The sequence below is a fragment of the Carcharhinus amblyrhynchos genome, chromosome 4, assembly GCF_965287045.1.
Source record: "Carcharhinus amblyrhynchos chromosome 4, sCarAmb.v2.hapA, whole genome shotgun sequence".
Taxonomy (NCBI): domain Eukaryota; kingdom Metazoa; phylum Chordata; class Chondrichthyes; order Carcharhiniformes; family Carcharhinidae; genus Carcharhinus; species Carcharhinus amblyrhynchos.
In genome coordinates this window covers 62,572,463-62,592,854 of record NC_137327.1, presented here as the reverse complement: position 1 = coordinate 62,592,854, position 20,392 = coordinate 62,572,463, and the positions used below count along the sequence as shown (strand labels likewise).

The window sequence follows — 20,392 nt, the reverse complement described above, 5'->3', positions numbered from 1 at the left end:
CTTTCTACAATAGGGTGACCAGAACGGTCCACAGTATTCCAAATGTGGCCTTACCAATGTCTTGTACAACTTCAACAAGATGTTCCATCTCCTGTATTCAATGTTCTGACCAATGAAACAAAGCATGTTGAATGCCTTCTTCACCACTCTGTTCACCTGCAACTCCACTTTCAAGGAGCTATGAACATGTACCCCTAGATGTCTTTGTTCTGTGACTCTTCCTAGTGCCCTACCATCGACTGAATAAGTCCTGCCCTGGTTCAATCTACCAAAATGCATCACCTCACATTGATCTAAACTAAACTCCATTCATCAGTCCACTGACCTAATTGATCAAGATCCCATTGCAATCCAAGATAACTTTCTTCACTGTCCACTATGCCACCAATCTTGATGTCACCTGAAAACTTACTAACCATGCCTTCCATATTCTCATCCAAATCATTAATATAAATGACAAATAACAGTGGACGCAGCATTGATCCCTGAGGCACACTGCTGGTCACAGGCCTCCAATTTGAAAAACAACCCTCTACAACCACCCCATGGCTTCTGCCATCAAACCAATTTTATATCCATTTAGCTACCTCACCCTGGATCCCATGAGACTTAGCCTTATGCAACAACCTACCATGCCAGACCTTGTCAAAGGCTTTGCTAAAGTCCATGTAGACAACATCAACTGCACTGCCCTCATCTATATTCTTGGTTACCCCTTCAAAAAATTCAATTGCATTTGTGAGACATAATTTTCCTCTCACAAAACCATTCTCACTGCCCCTAAACAGTCCTTGCCTCTCTAAATGCCTACAGATCCTGTCTCTCAAAATATCTTTCAACAACTTACCCACCACAGATGTGAGGCTCACTGGCCTGCAGTTCCCAGGCTTTTTTCTGCAGTGCTTTTTAAACAAAGGCACAACATTTGCCTCCAATCTTCAGGCATCTCTTCTGTGACTATTGATGATTCAAATATCTCTGCTAGGAGACCTGCAATTTCCTCCCTAGCCTGCCACAATGTCCTGGGATACACTTCATCAGGTCCTGGGGATACATCTACCTTGACGTGCTTTATGACTTCCAAAACTTCCTTCTATGTACATTCCACACGACGTCACTATTTATTTCCCCAAGTTCCCTAACTATTGCTTTTCTCAATAGTAAATATTGATGAGGAATATTCATTTAGGATCTCACCCATCTTCTGTGGATCCGCACATAGATGACCTTGTAGATCCTTAAAAGGCCCTACTTCCTTTCTTGTTACACTTTTTCTCTTTATGTATTTGTAAAAGCTCTTTGGATTCTTCTTTGCCTTATCTGCCAAAACAATCTTCTGTCCCCTTTTTGCCCTCCTGATTTCTCTTTTAACTTAACTTCTACACCCCCTTAACTCTTCACGGGATTCACTTGATCCTAGCTGTCTATGCATGCCATGTGTCTCCTTCTTCTTCTTAACCAGAGCCTCAATATCCGAGTCATCCAGGGTTCTCTACTTCTGCCAATCTTGCCCTTCACTGTAAGACGAATGTGTTTACTGCCCTGAACCCTGGTTCTCACACTTTTGAAAGCCTTACATTTAGCAGATGTCCCTTTGCCCTCCCACAGACATCCCCAATTAATGTTGAACATTCCTGCCTGATATCATCAAAACTGGCCTTGCCCCAATTTAAAATTTTAACTTTTGGGCCAAACCTATCATTCTCCATAGCTATCTTAAAACTAATGGAATTATGATCATTGGGTCCAAAGTGATCCCTCACTAACATTTCTGTCACCTGCTCTTCCTTATTTCCCAAGAGAAGGTCAAGTTTTGCCCCCCTCTATGGTCGAGCCATCCACATACTGAATGAGAAGTTCCTCTTGAATATACTCATCAAATTTCTCTCCATCCAACCCTCTGCTACTATGGCTGTCCCAGTCAATGTTGGAAAAGTTAAAATCCCCTACCATTACCACCCTACTTTTCTTGAAGCTATCTGTAATCTCCTTACATATTTGCTCTTCAATTTCCCGTCAACTACTTGGGGGCCTATAGTACAAACCTATCAAAGTGATGGGAGGGATTCTCACAATCCACAGGGGTGTCGGGTGGGCATGGTGTGGAGGCTCTGTGGATTAAGCGAAATTTAATGCAAAACATTCAAAACAGAATGGAGACCTATCTATACTAATGCCTATATTCACTCGTGCCCATTAAGTGTCTACCGTTTCTTAATCTTCCTGACCCTCACACTATGTCTAAGTGTATCCTCAGGATCCACAGCTGAGGTTCAGGTGGCCTGCTGACTTCCACATCCTTGTGCCTGAGATGGCCTTGGCAGTCATCTCTTCATGGAGGACATGGAGGTTCCAAGTTTGCTTTCAGGCAGCACAGATGTTTGATTGCTTCCCTCCTCAGTGTCAGGAGTTGAAGGTGTGTCGCTTGCAGGAACGGGGGGGGGGGGGGTCAGATGGACTGAAGATACCCAGTATCCCCTGGCCAAAGAGCCCTGAATTGTATTCTTGCCGTTCCTCTTCCCTTCATCTTCCTAGGAGCCCCTGTGCTCCTCCATAGGTTGGAGTGAGATCCAGAAGCACCACCATCCTCTGCTGCTGACAATTATGGATTCCCACCAGTGCCTGTACCATGCAGTTGAATCCTGCATCATGGAGTGCATATCCTATACCAAGGACTCCACTGCAGATGCCACCCTTGTAGTGTTGGCTCATTTGTGCCGCAATGATGGCGCCACATCCTCAGTTAGAAGTCAATGGGATTCGCATTCCAAGGAGGGATGCTGTCAACCTTCCTGATAATTGTGACATTACCTTTGCAGCTCCAGTAGCTGTGGGACAACTGAGCCCATGGCCATGTCATCAGCAAGAGATTCAACACGGTCCTGGGCTCCATCATCTCTCTGAGTGCTCTGGATCCCTAGGACGTCCCTGCATCCACTGGCTGTGAATCTTTAGCTGTGAGGTGCTCACCAGTAAGTGGCTTAGTGATCCCACCAGGGTGTGAGTATCTGCACTTGTGCCAGGTGCAGGTGACAGCTGTGACACCTGTTCAGTGACAGAGTTGGAGATATCCCCTCTGAGCTGCAGGAATCTGGTGGGTCGAGGGGGCACAAGGATGGTCCCACCTGCTCTGCTGGTCAGCATACAAGAGAAGACTCATGGTATCAGTGTATTACAGCAGATATGGAGGAATGTTGATTATTCACTTGAGACTTGAGAGATGACAACATATGCAAGGGACATTCTCACATTTCTCTGCTGCCCCAATTCACCAACAGCACAGGCATGCTCTTCATCCTTCCTGGCAAGGTCAAGGGCTAGTTCCTCAAAATGCTTCAGGGTTCGGAGCCAGGGCATGGCGTCAGCTGGCCACGACATTTATATGGTGCTTCCCAGTGCTTGCAGCAATTATGTTGTTGTGGGGCAGGCAAATGAGAGGGTACATGCCACATGAGTAGCATCATTCTACTGGGCATAAAAATTATTCCTGATGAGGCCCAAAAACAAGCCAGTGTTGTCTGTGGGAATCATTTTATATTTTGTGCCTGAACCCCACGCTACCATTTTTGATAAGGATTCACCTATAATGTGTCCTTTGGGAGAGGTCAAGTATATTGTTAATAGACATGAATGTATGTAAACAGTGGATAAGGCCTATGGAACTGTCATGTTGTCAAGTCATTTAAATCCCTAAATCCTTTAAGTTTTTAGGGAAAAAACCTGCAACCTACAACTGAAAAAAAACGTGTTTGCTATTTCACAAAGTGCTGCTTGACTGCTTTCACAACCTATCACTATCACTATCTGTAAGTTCAGAGTTTGATTGAAAGGTCCAAGCGGAGCTTGGCTGTCTTTGAAGTGGAGCTATTGTACAAATGTATTAATCGAGGGATTGAGTTTAGGAGTCGGGAAGTAATGCTGCAACTTTATAGGACCCTTGTCAGACCCCACTTGGAGGACTGTGCGCAGTTCTGGTCGCCTCACTACAGGAAAGATGTGGAAGCTATTGATAGGGTGCAGAGGAGATTTACAAGAATGTTGCCTGGATTGGGAGGCATGCCTTATGAAGATAGGTTGACAGAGCTAGGTCTCTTCTCCCTGGAGAGACGAAGGTTGAGAGGCGACCTGATAGAGATTTATAAAATGTTGAGAGGAATAGATAGGGTGGATTCTCGGAGGCTATTTCCCAGGGCTGAAATGGTCGCTACGAGAGGACACAGACTTAAGGTGCTGGGAAGCAGGTACAGAGGAGGTGTCAGGGGTAATTTTTTCACTCAGAGGGTGGTGAGTGAGTAGAATCGGCTGCCGTCGGTGGTAGTGGAGGCGAACTCGCTGGGGTCTTTTAAAAGACTTCTGGATGAGTATATGGGATCTAATGGCATTGGGAGTTATAGATAGTTCTATGGCTTGGTAGGTATAGATGTGATCGGCGCAACTTGTGGGCCGAAGGGCCTGTTTGTGCTGTAGTGTTCTATGTTCTATGTATGTTTTTCATAATGGATTAAATACTTGAAGAAAATGTTTATTCATATAGGGGACTAAATCTGTAAAGATTTAACTGATATAAATTTGTATTATTTTAATACAGTGATGTCTGCAATAGACACTTTGATGTTAATTTTATTTAATTTCACCATGGCTCTTGAGGTCTGCCCATGGCGGATAATGGGTTAATTGGTGTGGAGCATATAAGCATAAAGGATGATGGATTGGTGTGTGTTTGCACTAAGTTGGCAGTGGGGCTCTATATAGTAATGGAGATGAGTGAGTGAAAATGGGTCCATGGCAGTGAATGGGGCATGAGTTGCCATGTATGAATGGAGAATATGTGGGATGCGAGGGATAAGAGTGAGATAGCCATTTTGTTTTGTTGTTTTTATTGTAACTGGGACAAAGGCCCATCCTTTTAAATCGACTGCCCCAGCACCTGATAGCCCTAGTGGCTGTCTTTGCACTGTTCCCGAGGCATCGGTCCAACTCCTGTTAGTGCCCATCCTCAAAATGAAAATCCAGAGATTTGGAGCACTTTCTCCCACTCTTGAGTCAGGAGTTTTCCTTACTCTATGTTCTTGAATCGAGAGTGAAAAGTCAGCCCAAAGCTTGAGGTTCAAGGTACTTTATCACTCTTAAAATAAAATCCTGTTTTCCACTTGTAATATAGTATTTAGGCATATTTTTCTGTTCAAATGATGTTTGTATAAAATAGCAGCTCTCCCATAATGAGAAACTAAGACTTTATAAGAACAGACTTGTACTGTACAGGCAAGTATCATATACCAGGGCTAAGAGTCATTGATATTGAAGGTGGTCATTCCATCTCACAATACTGGGAAGATGGACTTACGTCTGACAGAATTGTGATGAATTCCAGGTTTTTAACAACAAACAGAAAATAGGTGCAGCAGTAGGCCATTCAGCTGTTCGAGCCTGTACCACCATTCAATATGATCATGACTGATCATGCAATTTCAGTATGCCACTCCCACTTTCTCTCCATACACCTTTATCCCTTAGGCACAAGGGCCATGTCCGGCTCTCCCCCTTGAACATATCTCAAGAATTGGCCACAGTAGCTTTCTGTCGTTGAGAATTCCACAGGTTCACAACTCTGAGTGAAGAAGCTCAGTCCTGAATAGCTTACCCCTTATTTTCAGACTGTTAAAAGTTCAAAGTTTTTATTTATTAGTCACAAGTAGGCTTATATTAACTGCAACAAAGTTACTGTGGAAAAACCCCGAGTCGCCACGCTCCAGCGCCTGTTCGGGTACACTGAGGGAGAATTTAGCATGGCCAATATACCTAATCCACGCATCTTTGGACTGTAGGAGGAAACCAAAGCACTCGGAGGAAACCCATGCAGACACAGGGAGAACGTGCAAACTCCACACAAACAGTGACCCAAGCCAGGAATCAAACCCAGGTGCCTGGTACTGTGAGGCAGCAGTGCTAACCACTGTGCCATCGTGACCCCTAGTTCTCCACTTCCCCAACATCGGGAACATTCTTCCCGCATCTAGCGTGTCCACGCCCATCAGGATTTTATATGTTTCTATGAGATCCCCTCTCATTTTTCTAAATTCCAGTGAGTACAAGCCCAGTCAATCTAGTCTCTCTTCATGTCAGTCCTAGCATTCCAGGAATTAGTCTAGCAAAATTTTGCTGGACTCCCCCAGTAGCAAGAATGTCCTTCCTCAGATTAGGAGACCAAAACCGCACACAATACTCAAAGTGTGGCCTCATTAAGGCCTTGTGTAACTGCAGTAAGACATCTTTTATTCCTATACTCAAATCCTCTTGCTATGAAAACCAGCATGTCATTAGCTTTCCTCACCGCCTGCTGTATCTGCTTGCTAGCCTTCAGCAACTGTTCCATCATAACACCCAGTTGACACTGTACTTCCGTTTTTCCTAAACTACCACCATTCAGGTAATAATCTTCTTTCACGTTTTTGCCACCAAAGTGGATTACCTTGCATTTATCCACATTATATTGCATTTACCAAGTATTTTCCCACTAAGTCAGCCTGTCCAAGTCACCTTTCAGCCTCTTAGCATCCTCCTCACAGTACACACTGCCACCCACTTTAGTGTCGTCTGCAAAATTGGAGATATTGCATTCAATTCCTTCATCCAAATTATTAATGTATATTGTGAATAGCTGGGGTCCCAATACTGAACCCTGCTGCACTCCACTAGTCACTGCCTGCCACTCTAGAAAGGATCTGTTTATTCCCGCTCTCTGCTTCCATCTGCCAACAAGTTCTCTATCCATATTAATACATTATCCACAGTATCATGAGCTTTAATTTTGCTCACTAATCTCAAAGCTTTTTGGAAGTCCAGACACACAACATCCACTTGTTCACCCTTGTTCACTCTCTTGATCACATCCTCAGAAAATTCCATAAGATGTGTCAAGCACAATTTTCCTTTAGTGAATCCATGCTGACTTGGACTGATCCTGTCACCGCTTTCCAAGTGCTTAGTTATTACATTCTTAATAACTGACTTCAGCATTTTCCCCACCACTGATGGGCTAACCAATCTATAATTCCTCATTTCTCTCTCCTTCCTTTTTTAAAAAGCGGGGTTACATTAACAACCCTCCAATTTACTGGAACTCTTCCAGAGTCTATAGAATTCTGGAAAATGATCAACGTACCCAGTATTTCTCGGGCCACTTCCTTAAGTATTCTGGGATGCAGAGCATCAGGCCCTGGGGACTTATCAGGTTTTAATCCCAGCAATTTCCCCAAAATGATTTCCTGACTAATAAGGATTTCCTAAGTTCCTCCTTCATGCTAGACAAGATACCATGGTTCCTGAAATTATGGAGCAGACATCAAGCACCACTGGGAAAGAGGTTCTGGGACTTCTGATCATAGAAGAGAGAGATTTTAGATATCAGAAATTTTACAACACAGGACAGTAGGTGGAGTGAGGCTTATAACGATTATGTCTTGCTACATGCGTGTACAGGTAGTCTTGTGGTCCAATGCTTTCTTATCAAAAGCCTACAACTGGCAATGATAGGTTTGAGAATTTCCACAAACAATTTTAAAGATGGACAAGGAAGCATCCCATGGAAGGAAAGCACTATTAGAAGCATTTTAAAGACAGAATTTGTTGATGTATACACAAGCATAGCAAGTTAATGGCAATCTTTGTAATTTCTACATTTTCTATCATGTTACAAATTTTTTTCTAGTAATAAACATGATGGAGAAAGCAAAATAGCAGCTGAAAAAACTGGAAACTATGGAGCACACATTATCTCACATTCAGTTTCTAGCATAACCTGGTATTTTGTTGGTTTCTCATACACCATTGCTTCCTGATGTGATGATACTTTAAGAAATGTATTTATATCATGTTTCTTGCGACGATATGTTTAAAATTCAGCTCTGTTTTACAGTGCCAATTTGTCTGGGCACCAGGTCACTCACATGCTGAGAATATAGGCAAATGATTGATTTCAGCTTGCGGTGTGTTCGTTTTAACCTGAGTTAATGCACTTCTGTTTATTTAGTTTTTCTCCTGGGGTTTCAGAGTCAGGTTTTTATTAGGTTGATTAACAGACTCATATGCTTAAGGGGAGGAGCTAAGCTTACAGGAAAAAGCAGGCAGTTATTGCCAGGATCTGAGGTCTCTCTCTCTCTAGAGGCTGCTAGGAGAAATAGGTCTCTCTCTCTCTCTCTCTCTCCAGAGATGCTTTGAGGTATGGAGGACTGGCAGCCCAAGTACCAGCACATACGCCTGTGCGTTGCTCACTGATTTTGAAGAGGAGTTTAAATCTATAAGAATATTACTTGAATTGGAACTGATAAAGATAAATTATCAGTTAAGAACTTGCCATGTTTAGATATTGTTCAAATAGTAAATGTTAAGCTATTTTTTATTGATAGTTAAACAGTATTGTTAGAATAAATTTTGTTTCGATAAAAGCTTCCCAGTGTGTTATTAGAATCAAATTTGGAGTGAAATACTTCATCCTCACACTAAATGAAAAACTATTGGGTTCTAGTCAGACTTCTTAACATATCTTTGGTTTCTGATCCGTACCTTAACACTGGTTTAGTTTTGATTTAGTTCCAAGTTATGTGGTGAATTGGAGGGAAGTTGCAGGTGGTGATGTCCCCTTGCATCTGCTGCCTTGTTCTTGTAGGTAGGTAATAGCAGTTGCAGGTTTGGGAGGTGTTTTGAAGGAGCCTTCGGGTTGCTGCAATGCATCTTGTGAATAGCACACACACTACTGACACTTTGCATAAAAGGAGGAAAGACTCAATGTTCAGAGTGGTAAATAAAGTGCCTTAAAGCAGGTTCCTTTTCCCTGGGTATCAGTGTGCTTCTTGCTGCATTCATCCAGGGTAAGTGAGGAATGTTCCGTCACACTCCTCATTTGTGCCTTGTAAATGGTGGACAGGGTCAATTTCTCTGCAGACTAGACTGGTCTAGTTAAGTTTCTAGTCAATGGTGACCGCTCTAGTAAATAGAGACTCCCAACTCCACCCCACCCTATACACAGGATTTTGATGGTGATGGATTCAGCGATAGTAATACCAATGGAAATCATGGGGAGATAATTAGATTTTCCCATTGTAGATGGTCATCTTCAGCATTTGTGTGGCATGAATGTTAATTACCACTTATCCACCCAACCCTAACTATTATTGCAGGTCTTGCTGCATGTCAGCTTGGATCATGTTCCTACTAACCGGAAGTCAGAGTGGGAAGCCTGGGCATCTAAAAAAATCCTGCCCATAGACTTCTGATTCAGCAGTGAGAGCTCTGCTCCTTAGACAAAACTGACTCCAAAACAAGTAAAAATGTGGGAAAAGTGAAAATAAAAAAAACCTGCTCAATAAGGTGATCAATAACCAATTGCTGTATTACAAAAGAAAAGCTTCAGCAATCTAAGGATTAGAACACATGTTTAATGGCCAGATAATACCAGCAGACCTTTGTTCACTGACACAATTTACTTTAGGTTTTTAACAAAATTCAAGTTAAGAAATTCACACTGAAGTTCTGTAAAATGCAAAAGAATGTCAAATACTTTTGTCCAAAAAATTGAGTCACAGTCAAACTGGCAAAAGGAACAATAGGACAGGCAGAGAAAGGTTACTCTCCCGCAGGGGACAATGACAGATGGCAAATATCCAGAGGCTGCAATGCTATTAAGAAAGTAATGTATCAGCACAATTTTCCCTTGCTTACAACTATTCTAAATCAACATTGTTAGAAATTCTACGCATATCATTTCCATCAAGTTAACTCATTATGCAGCAACCGGACTGCCACAACAAGGTAAAATTTCTCCACCTCCTTTTCTGTCTCCCACTCTCCCCAACTCTGCCCTATATTGTTGTTAGATGACTTATGCATCTTGCTGAAGATAGATTATGGACAAAATACTGCTTCCCGGTCATGTGGCACGAATTTCAGCTTTAAAACCACACTTAAATAAACAGGCATTTCTTTAAACATTCAAAATTGTAACAATGGGTATGTGCCAACAATTTGCCACTAATTGGCAATTTCATATAAAGCACAGTTGCTTAGACATGGAAATATAGCATTGTTCATATTGATACAAAATGCCCAAATGACAAGAGTTTCATTTCCAATGTAAAGATCAGCCAGTCACTTTGAGCACCTCCCCGCTGTCCCAAAACTTTCAAAATGGAGGATGGCCAAAATGGCCACACTGGAAAGGTGAACACTGGAAAGGGTAGCAGCGGTTAGCACTGCTGCCCCACAGTGCGAGGGACACAGATTCAATTCTGGCCTTGGGTGACTGTGTAGAGTTTGCATGTTCTCCCCATGTTTGCATGGGTTTCCTCTGGGTACTCCAGCTTCCTCCCACAGTCCAAATATGTGCAGGTTAGGCGGATCGGCCACTAAATCGCCCCTTAGTGTCCCAAGATGTTAGGTTAGGTAGATTGACCATGGTAAATGCGCAGGGATATGGGGATAGCGTATGGCAGTGGAAATGGGTAAGATATTCTTTCAGATAGTTGATGTAGACTCAACGGCCTCTTCTGTACTGAAAGGATTTTAAATATGGATTCCTATGAGTTAATATACATGAAAACCAATCGCATGAAGACATTGCAAACTGCGGTGAGGGATTGGGAGATTGAGGCTGGCAAGGGCAGGTGGGGAACATCAGGGTTTGCCCAGAGAGGCCAAAGAGGCCAGTGATTGGGAGGCCAGCAATGCAGGGTCGTTGCGCATGCGTGGATTTTCGCTCCAATAGATCAATGCATGCACAATGGCCCATTTAGCGCTATGCTGTCAACCTCTCGGGGGGGGAATTGGCCCTGCCCACTGATTTTCAGAGGGAATTTTGCAGAGTGTTAGAGAATCATTCTGGAAATCACGCTAAAAAAACGGCGGTAGTTCCTCTTGTTTTCATGTGAATTGGGGACTTAGAATTTTTTTGGAGAATCCTAGCCATGAAGCCAAAGTCCTGCTGAAATGCAAATTGAGGGCGAGATGTTCTTGGGGATCAGATTATGTCAAAAGAGGGTGGGAAAAGTGGAGTTGAATCTGCTCAACAGTGATAGTAGCTTTTCATGCCAAATAGTGCAGCACTTAATCAAAAAAAAATTCAAGCATGGTTCCAAGCCGTACCGCTGACAAGACAGGCTCTAATTCATCTGTCCTACCAACACCTCTGTGCTAAAATCATAAAGGTTGCCACTTTTAAAGGCCACCTCAGTGAGTAGCACCAGAAAGTGATGAGTGCCAAGAAATCCGGCCCCAAATTTTCAGATGCATCCCTGGAGAGACTGCTCAATGCTGTAAATGCCCATCATGATGTGCTTTACCCACGTTCAGGAAGAAATCCAGCCAGCAAAGTAACAAACCCAGCAAGGGATGTGATAGTAGTAGTGGTCAGTGCCAATGCCCTGCAGAAAAGGACAATTATCCAATGTAAGAAGAGGATGTATGATCCCCATTCTGCCAAGGCAAGTCACCCTTTTCACCTCTTTCAACACACACTCACAGACCATCACGCATACATGGGGATCTCTTGTAATGCCAGGGACATCACCACTTGCTCTGCCAACAGATGTTCATCACCTCGCTGGTCCCACTCATCCAGATATCCTTATCATCAGCCCTGGTACGTGTCCTGCTTACACTCTCTCCATCTGTCTTCATGTAGGAAAAATTGGCTCACAACAAAAGGGAATGATCACAGATGAGTGCAGGGATGCCAGGGCTGAGGGAGATGTCAGGGCTAGCTGGGGAGGATCCACCAATCGCTCCTGTATTGATAGTGAGGTGGGTGGTGATAAACCAAGTGAGGATCCAGCAACGCATCATCCATCAGACAACAATGGTGTGAATGATGTTTCCTGTTTCTCAAGCCCCTGCTGTGCACTTTGATCTCACCTTAATTTCACAGACGCAACTTGGAAGCACCCTAGGGGGCCCACCAGACACCTCCTCGACTCCAGCCCCAACAGCTGCACAGAGGAGGGATTCACAGGCACTAATATTGAAGAAATGTCGCAGCACTCACGCAGACCATCCACCAGCGCAGAAACACACACCTCAGTGGTACCTGGTTTCAGTGCAGCCTCAGGGTCACATTCTGGTGAACACATTATACTTTCAGATCCACAGCAGGCAGAGACAGGGACATCCCAGGGTGCTGGCATTCGAGGCCAGGAATCTGCTGAGTCCCAGTCAGATGATGAGCCTCTGTCATGCTCAGTTGCTGGAGCTCCAAAGGGAATGGAAGGAAATCAAGAAAGGATATCTGGCACATTCCTTGGATTGAAAGGCTGCTGTTGGAGTCCATCCAACTTATGCCTGAGGTGATTGTGCTGGCACTCCAAAGGACCAAGGTCAACAAAGCTAGGGTGACGGCCACCATGGAGACTTTATTCCAAGATTTTTATCGTACACTGCAGCTGGACACTCACTCCATTTGCTAGGATCCATCGGCATCAACACTAGAAGATTGTGGGGCTTCGCAAGCTCACTCAAGCTGCCCTTCAATCCCAAGGGGGAAGCTGGTGATCCTCAAGATCCAAAGTGAGGAGGATCAGCTGGTGCACACCATGGAGTCATCCACCCAGGTGACTCAGAGTGTCCTACCAATCCTGAATCCCCACTTCCTGTAACCACTTCAGCTCCAGCTCTACAAACCCAGGAGGGTGGCACTGCCACACAGCAGGCAAGGACCCTCTGGGACTCAGCCCCGCCTGAGGATGCCTGCCTATGTGATCAGAAAACAGGATGTGGCATACATCAGGCTGCCGCAACCTCCCCTGGGAATACTGCGGACGCACCAAGGTGTAGTGGCAAGGTTAGAAAGGTCAAGAAACTCTAGTAGAGTGGGCATAGATGTTAAGCACTTGTACAGAATAGGAATTTATTTACCATGATGAAATTAATTGCTCCCTTTCTATGGCCCCTTATTCTGATGAGCCGTGTTCCTGTAATTCTAAGCTGAAAGCTTGATCTCTGCACAAAATAAAGGAAGAGTGCTCAGAGCAGGGCTTCCTTCATGTGCTGTGTGCAAGATTTGCACACAGTACAAAGATGTGCAGGTTAGGTGGATTGGCCATGTTCCTTAGTGTGAAAATATTAGGTGGATGAGCTGTGGTAAATTGCACAATTACAGGCATAGGACATGGTGAGGTTGGCCATGGGTATGATACTCTTTTGGAGAGTCAGTGCAGGCACAATGGGCTGAATGACCTCCTTCTGCACTGATAAGACTCTATGGATTCCACATTGGTGGAGTCATTTTACAATGACTGAACACATCAATCATGCCTGTTTCTCTTTGGGAATGAGAATGTCACCCATAATTTACAAAGATAGCATAGCACATTCCAGTCATTGTTCATGAGTGCTTTCTGCAACTCTGGGATTCAGCTGCCTCCCTATTCCATTTGCTTCAGCCTCCAGTGACACTGCTTCAAGGGTGTAGCTTACATCTGATCCTACGGCATATTGAGAGGTAAAACCTTCCCTACTGCATCACCATGAAATGACCCCAGTCATTGACAGCAATAAGCTGCCATCAACCAGACAGGAGTCAGACATTCACAGAAGCTCTGTGAGGATTTATGCACTGTTCCCACAGCAAATCGTCATCCTCCTGGAATGTAGAGACAATGGAAAACTGCTGTGTCCCCTTAAAAGTAGCCTTACACAGAGACTGTGCGCTGCCATCAGCAATTCGCATAGATGCCATATGAAGATAATGCGATGTCCTCAATGGATGTCCTCATCAGTCTCCATGAATCTAGCAGCAATGAGCACATACTGAGCTCTCTGCCTCATCTGGATATCGCTATTGCCTCATGGCTGACATCCTCTCCATTGAGGACCTCCTCAATCTCATCCTCTGCCACCTTCTCATAGAGGAATGACACATTTCCTCCAATCTCCTCCTCAGGCAATTCCTCACTCCATTTCAGCGCCAAACTGTGTTGGGCGCCACAAGTAGCCACGATACATGACACCCTCTGTGGGTTGTATTGCAGGGCTCACTGGACTGGATAGGCACCGGAACCTCCTGATGGTCCGCAACACCGAAGTACAAGTTGCAGCATGACCCTCATTGTATCTGGTCTCAACTGCACTCTGTGGCTTCTACACAGGCTTCATCAGCCACCTCCTCAGTGGGTATCCCATCCTTGAGGAGCCAACACTGCAGCTCTAGGATCCCTGAAACACGAAAGGGATCTGAGAGCAACTGAGAATGTAGATTCAGCTGAGAATCATGCATACTCTGTGGAAATTGAGCACACACCTGCCGGATGCATTTTGTATGGCTGTAGACCAGCGAGTGAAAGTCCATATGGTTCACACAGTTCAAAGCTTGATGCCACAGAGCTCTGAGTGCCTCACGAGTGCACTAGATAGCCCCATGCACCTGCAGAAAACCAGAGATTTGCACAAAACCCATCACTCTTGTATCCTGGCTTGCCTGATCCCGACCAAAATGGACAAGTTGTGTGCCCTCATGAAGATTACGTCCATCACCTCCTGAATGCTTTTGTGTGTGGAGGCTTGCAAAGTCCTGCACTGCTTACCTTTGGATCCCTGGAGAAAGTCACTAGCGTAAATATTGAACACCTCAGTCACTTTCAGCGACACTTTCAGCATCCCTGTGGTGCCAAATCCCACAGAAGGTGGCAGATGTGATCAACCAGTTCCCTGGACGTGCACAGTTTACAGTAACACCAGTTCTTGGACATCTTCAGGTATGTTAGATGCTGCCTGTTAACGCTTGGTTTCACGAAGTAACAAAGTCAGGATTCATCCTCTGTGTGGAGCAGGCCCTGCCATCCCCTTCCTCCTAACAGTTCTACTCCTGCCTTTGGCAAATCAGACATCTCTGTTGATGTTTTCTTCTCTTCTGCTTGTTAGCAAGAACAGTGATAGTGAGGTCACCAGGCTCCAGGACTTTCTCCTCACTTGCAGTATCAAAGAGAAAGACTTGATAGTTAGCATTTGTCTACTAAGGACCACCCTTGCCACATTCGTTGCCTGAAGCTGTCTCTCAAAGCCCATTAACTCATGTCTTGGGCACCACATTAATACCCAATCCATACTTCGCATTCTGCTTTGGCAAGATCCCATACCACTTTTGCCCCAAACCACATGAGCAAGTGACAACAGTTTTGGACATTCTACTGCATCCTGACCTCTCATCTCAGGAGCAGGCATTATCTAAAGCTTCACTCCGGAAAAAGGCACCCTCAAGAATAATACTTTTCACACTTGACAGTCACCCCATCCTTGGTTTCTCCCAGCTAGATCTCTAGCGCCCTGGAGGCAACTCCACCCACCAAGAGTCAAACCCCAGAACCCTGGAGTCAACCCTAGGTTTCCCCATTGACTAAGCTTCCATTATCCTGGAATCAAACCTTGGTCTCCCCAGACTAGGCCCATGGTACCTTGGACTCAATCCCCCAGTACACTGGAACCAAACATCTGGTCTCCCCTGGCTATGCGCCCGGTACCCTAGAGTCAACCACAAAAAACTGTTAAGTCAATCCTCCGGTTTCCCAGGACTAGGCCAAGCCAAGGCTAAGTCCAGACAAAGTGGAGTTTGAAATCTGACATCTGGTTAACTCCAGATGTTAATTCTACATATCATCTGTGTTGCTCTTGTGATGCTACTTTTAGCTTCAAATGGCCTAACTGATAGGATGTGAACTTGGCACTCAATCAGACACACCAAGCACCTGCAGAAAGGGGAAGCTGCCCGGCATCAGGTGGGCAGCAGCCATTTTGGGAACTGCCACAGTATTGCCAAAGAGAACAGGCAGCTCCTCAGATAAAAAAAAATTAACACGTGCATTAGTGGGCACTCTTCTCAGGTTATGGCTAAAGAATAATGCTCAGGCAGAGTAGAGGCTTCACTCAGCATTGAAAAATGCTCTACTCGAGAGTACAGCATTCTGACACTGGGTCCCTGAAATGGAAAATGTTTCATTCTGCAGCACTATTACCTCTTTGATTCGCACAAAATTGATTTTAAGAAGTCATTTAAGAGAAAAGTTAATCAGTGCATTGTATGTGCTTCTAGTTAGAGTAACAAAATAGTCCATCACTAATGTACAATATGAACATACTTGCACTATTGCCCTCAGAAGCGTGATTATCTCTACAAACCATTTCAAACACTAACCACTGGTTCAATGATGAAAACATCATCAGACAACAGCATCTGGTTATCCTGCACCAACTGACGACGATTCTGAAAGGTACGGGATAGAATGGACATCTGTTCGTGTAGGGTGGGATCTTCAGCACACTCCTTCAAAAATTGTTTCATTTCCTCATCTTCCTCAGTCATCAAATCTGAAACAAATCTGAAGAAATACATGTAAATCAGCTGTGATTCAAATCTCAAAGCTCTTCATTTTTTGAAATTTATTTGTTTATGGAATGCGGGCATCCTGTCTAGAGCAGAATAAAGGCAGCACACCACCACATTTGCAAGAATAATTAATGCTTGGCAATAAGATATGAGATGTAGGTACACCCACTGTTCAGTTAGGGATGGAGTTTTAACCCAGTGACAATGAAGGAATAGCGATAATGTTCTAAGTCATGATGGTGAGTGGAGCTGGAATTCTCATAGAAATACCACAAGAGAGATTTTCAGGCCTTTCCCACAAGCGGAATCTTCGGGTCCCGCTGGAGGTGGCCCCTCATAGTGGGTTTCCTGGCATCGAGGCAGGTGAGCCATGCAAACCACCATAGACTTTGGTGGGATTGGAAGATCCCACTGGCAGCCAATGATGAGCCTCTCCATCAGCACAGGAAAACCAACTGCAAACGTTCTGGAAAAACCCAGCCCACAACTTCCACAAGCCATTAATTTCGTCGGATGTAAAATGCCAGAAATATACAAGAGGCTAGTCAGCATCTTGACTCACCTGAGTGGGATCTTACACATTCAAATATTACTTGTAAAATAATATTAAAATAAAATAAATAAATTACTTGTAAAATAATATTAATATTAAAATAAAATAAAGTAAAATATTACTTTACTCATGGGCCGAAGGGCCTGTTTGTGCTGTAGTGTTCTATGTTCTATTAACCTCCTTCTCCTTCAGATGATTACTAATTTGTGGTTTAGATTTCTTACATTTTCTTTACTGGTCTAATTAGTAGATTTTCTTAATGATATAGAACAGGATTTTCAGACCATTCGCCGCATCAGAGTCTAAGCTCTATGACCGGAGGTGAGCTCCAAGTGATAGACTATGGGGTCCATGCTTCAGGCAGGCTATGAGGCCCTACATAACTGCCTGGTTACAGAGGCATCCAGAGATTGACCTGTGCTGTGATGTCCCTCTAGGGAAGTGGCCTAGCTACTGATTCCATTTTTTAAGTTTAAAACCTTTAAATGTTGGAGAGAGAGAGCACTCCAAGATAAAGAGACCTTTTTCTCTCTTTTATCTGAACTAGCCGGAAGGCGGACTTGTCACTGATTAAGGATGGCAGACACATACGGACATTGACAGTTAACACATCACTACAAGCAGACAGGTACGGACATGGACAGTTAACATATCATTGTTCATAGAATGGATACATTTATGCAGTTATGTCTTCTAACAACGACTGGTTTCGATCTATACACTCAGTGGCTGATCTTGTTGCATTTATGTATTTATGTCCCTACCTGTAGCTGACCTTATTATCAGGCTCATTGTTCTGGGTTTGCTCTTATCTAGAATGCCTTAAACTCTAACCAGCTTCCTGCAGTAATTCAGATACTGCAGGTTTTAATTGTTTGTGCCTAAAGTCAGTGTCGCTTAATGTCCCTTTCCAGGTAACCATTTTGTGTGCCAGGTAACCATTTTGTGTCCATCATTTTTAATTCCACTACAACAAATTTTATAAATTTCTATGAGATCAGCTTTCACTCTTCTAAACTCCAGTGAATATAATCCCAGTCAACTTCGTCTCTCCTCATTTATCGGACTTACCATCCCTGGAATCAGTCTTGTACACCTTTGTTGTACTCCCTTCTATGGCAAGGATATCCTTCCTCAGATAAGAACACCAAAACTGCACGCAATACTTCAGATGTGGCCTTACCAATGCCTTATACAACTGCAGCAAAATATCCCTATCCCTATACAAAATTATCTCGCTATGAAGACGAGCATACCATTTGCCCTCTTTACTGCCTTCTGTACCTGCACACTTACTTTCAGTGACTGATGCAAGAGTACACCAACGTCTCACTGAGTATCCACTTCCCTCAATTTACAGCCATTTAAATAATAATCTGCCTTCCTATTATTGCTACCAAAGTGGATAACCTCACATTTATCCACATTATACTGCATCTGCCATGCACATGCCCACATACTCAATCTGTCCAAATCATGCTGAAACATCTCTGCATCCTCCTCATAGCTCACCCTCCCAATCAACTTTATATCATTCTGTTCCTCCTTCCAAATCATTAATATATAACGTGAACAGTTGGGGTCCTGGTACAGGTCCCTGTGGAACCTCACAAGTCATGGGCTGCCAATCAGAAAAAGACTCATTTATGCCAACTCTTTGCTTCCTATCTGCTAACCAGCTTTCTATCTATCTTAAGGCATTACCTGCAATTTCATTGTTTTAACTTTACATAGTCGTCTGTTCCGTGAAACCTCGTCGAAAGCCTTCTGAAAGTCTAAATAAACTACATCCACTTGTTCTCCTTGGTCAACTCTACTGGTTACATCTCTACCAGTTAACTCTATTCTCTTTCCACAAATGCTGTCAGACCCGCTGAGATTTTCCAGCATTTTCTGTTTTTGTGTGTGAAATAAGAATACTGATCTGAACTGGTCTTGTGTACTTTAAAATGGAACACCAGTAAAAGAGGAAATAAGAATATTAGTCCAAACTGTTTTTTCCTGCTAGGAAACCAAGGCCCATCTATGCTTTCAGATGCACATGAAATAATTCAAAGGAAAGCAGGGGCATTATTACTGGTATCTTGGTCAATATTTATTCCACAATCAACACCATTTCAACAGATCAACCAGTTATTGTTTGTGGGAGGTTGCTGAGAGCAAATTGGCTGCTACATGTCCAACATTACAACAACTTTAAGAGTATTTGATTCACTGTAAAACACTTTAAGACATCCCAAGATCATTAAAGCCACTAAATTAATGCAAATATTTCTTTCCTTCTACATTAAAGCCATCTATAAGAAGAACATAACTAATAGGATCAGTAGGTAATGCAGCCATCGAGTCTGTTCCACCATTCAACACAATCAGGGCTCATATTGGGCTTCAGTTCTACCTTCCCAGCTGATCCGCATATCTTCTGATTCCCTGAGAGACTAAATATCTGTCCATTCCAGCCACAAATATAGTCAATGATGGAGCACCCACAATCCTCTAGGAGAGAATTCCAAAGATTCAAAACTTAAGACACATATTTGAGTGATGAAATTTCTTCCCTCTATCCTAAATGATCATTGCTTTATATTGAGACTATGCCCCCTTCTTGCATATTGCCACATTTCAAATGTTAGCCTCCAAAGTGTGAAAAGCGTAATGAGACTCATTTATTCATGATTTTTCTGACCTTGATAATCGTAACACTTCCCAAGAAATGGAGGTGGGGATTTACAACACCTGTCTATTAAACAAAAACTTGCCTCGATAATTAGCAGTCAATGATCTCAAAATGTACTTATAGATACCGTTCCCGCACAGTGGCCTTAAAGAAATAGATTACATTAAGCACAGTTCCATCCTAGCAACTGCATGTTTCAATCATTCTTGACACGGAAGACTGATGAGCCAAGTTAGATAAAATAAACTAATTTATAATCTGTACATTTACAATATGTATTCATGTGCTTGTACTTGTATTTAGTGAGTCTCTATTTAAAGCAAGTCCTAGCGTCTTGATGTACAGCCAGTGCAAATTAAAGTGCAGTGCATTTATACTGCATTGAGTTCAAGTACAAGCAAGGCATCAAGTAACAACTATGTATAAACCCACTGAAGGAAATATAATTATCTTTTTTATCAACAGACTGACAGTAAGAACTAGAACAAATTCTCTATTATTATGCAGCTTATTTGTGTCACATACCTGCTGTTTTGTTCTGCTTTCATTTTGCAAAACAGCTGTTCAATTAAATTTAATGAAACTTGGGAGACTGAGTGGGTCTCCTCACATATGTTTGAATGAAAGTTCGAGGTTACACCTGCTGACAGGTTACACAACAATTCTTTTTCTACAATCGACAACAAAAACAGATAATGCTGGAAACAATCTGGACACAATGCTGGAGACATAAATTATTAATGTTTCAGCTCAGTGACCCTTTATCAGAAACGTAAGACCTGCTAGGTGTGTTCAGCAT

At 43.3% G+C, this 20,392-nt stretch overlaps 1 protein-coding gene across 1 annotated transcript in view; it reads right to left on the bottom strand.

Moving 5' to 3' along the window:
- The window catches only part of hydin (HYDIN axonemal central pair apparatus protein), a 1,114,396-nt gene that overhangs the window by 861,628 nt on the left and 232,376 nt on the right, over positions 1–20,392 (bottom strand). Inside the window, exon 9 of the mRNA XM_080187991.1 lies at positions 16,172–16,355. Coding sequence (XP_080044117.1) covers positions 16,172–16,355 — 184 coding nt within the window. The remainder of the gene's footprint in view (positions 1–16,171; positions 16,356–20,392) is intronic.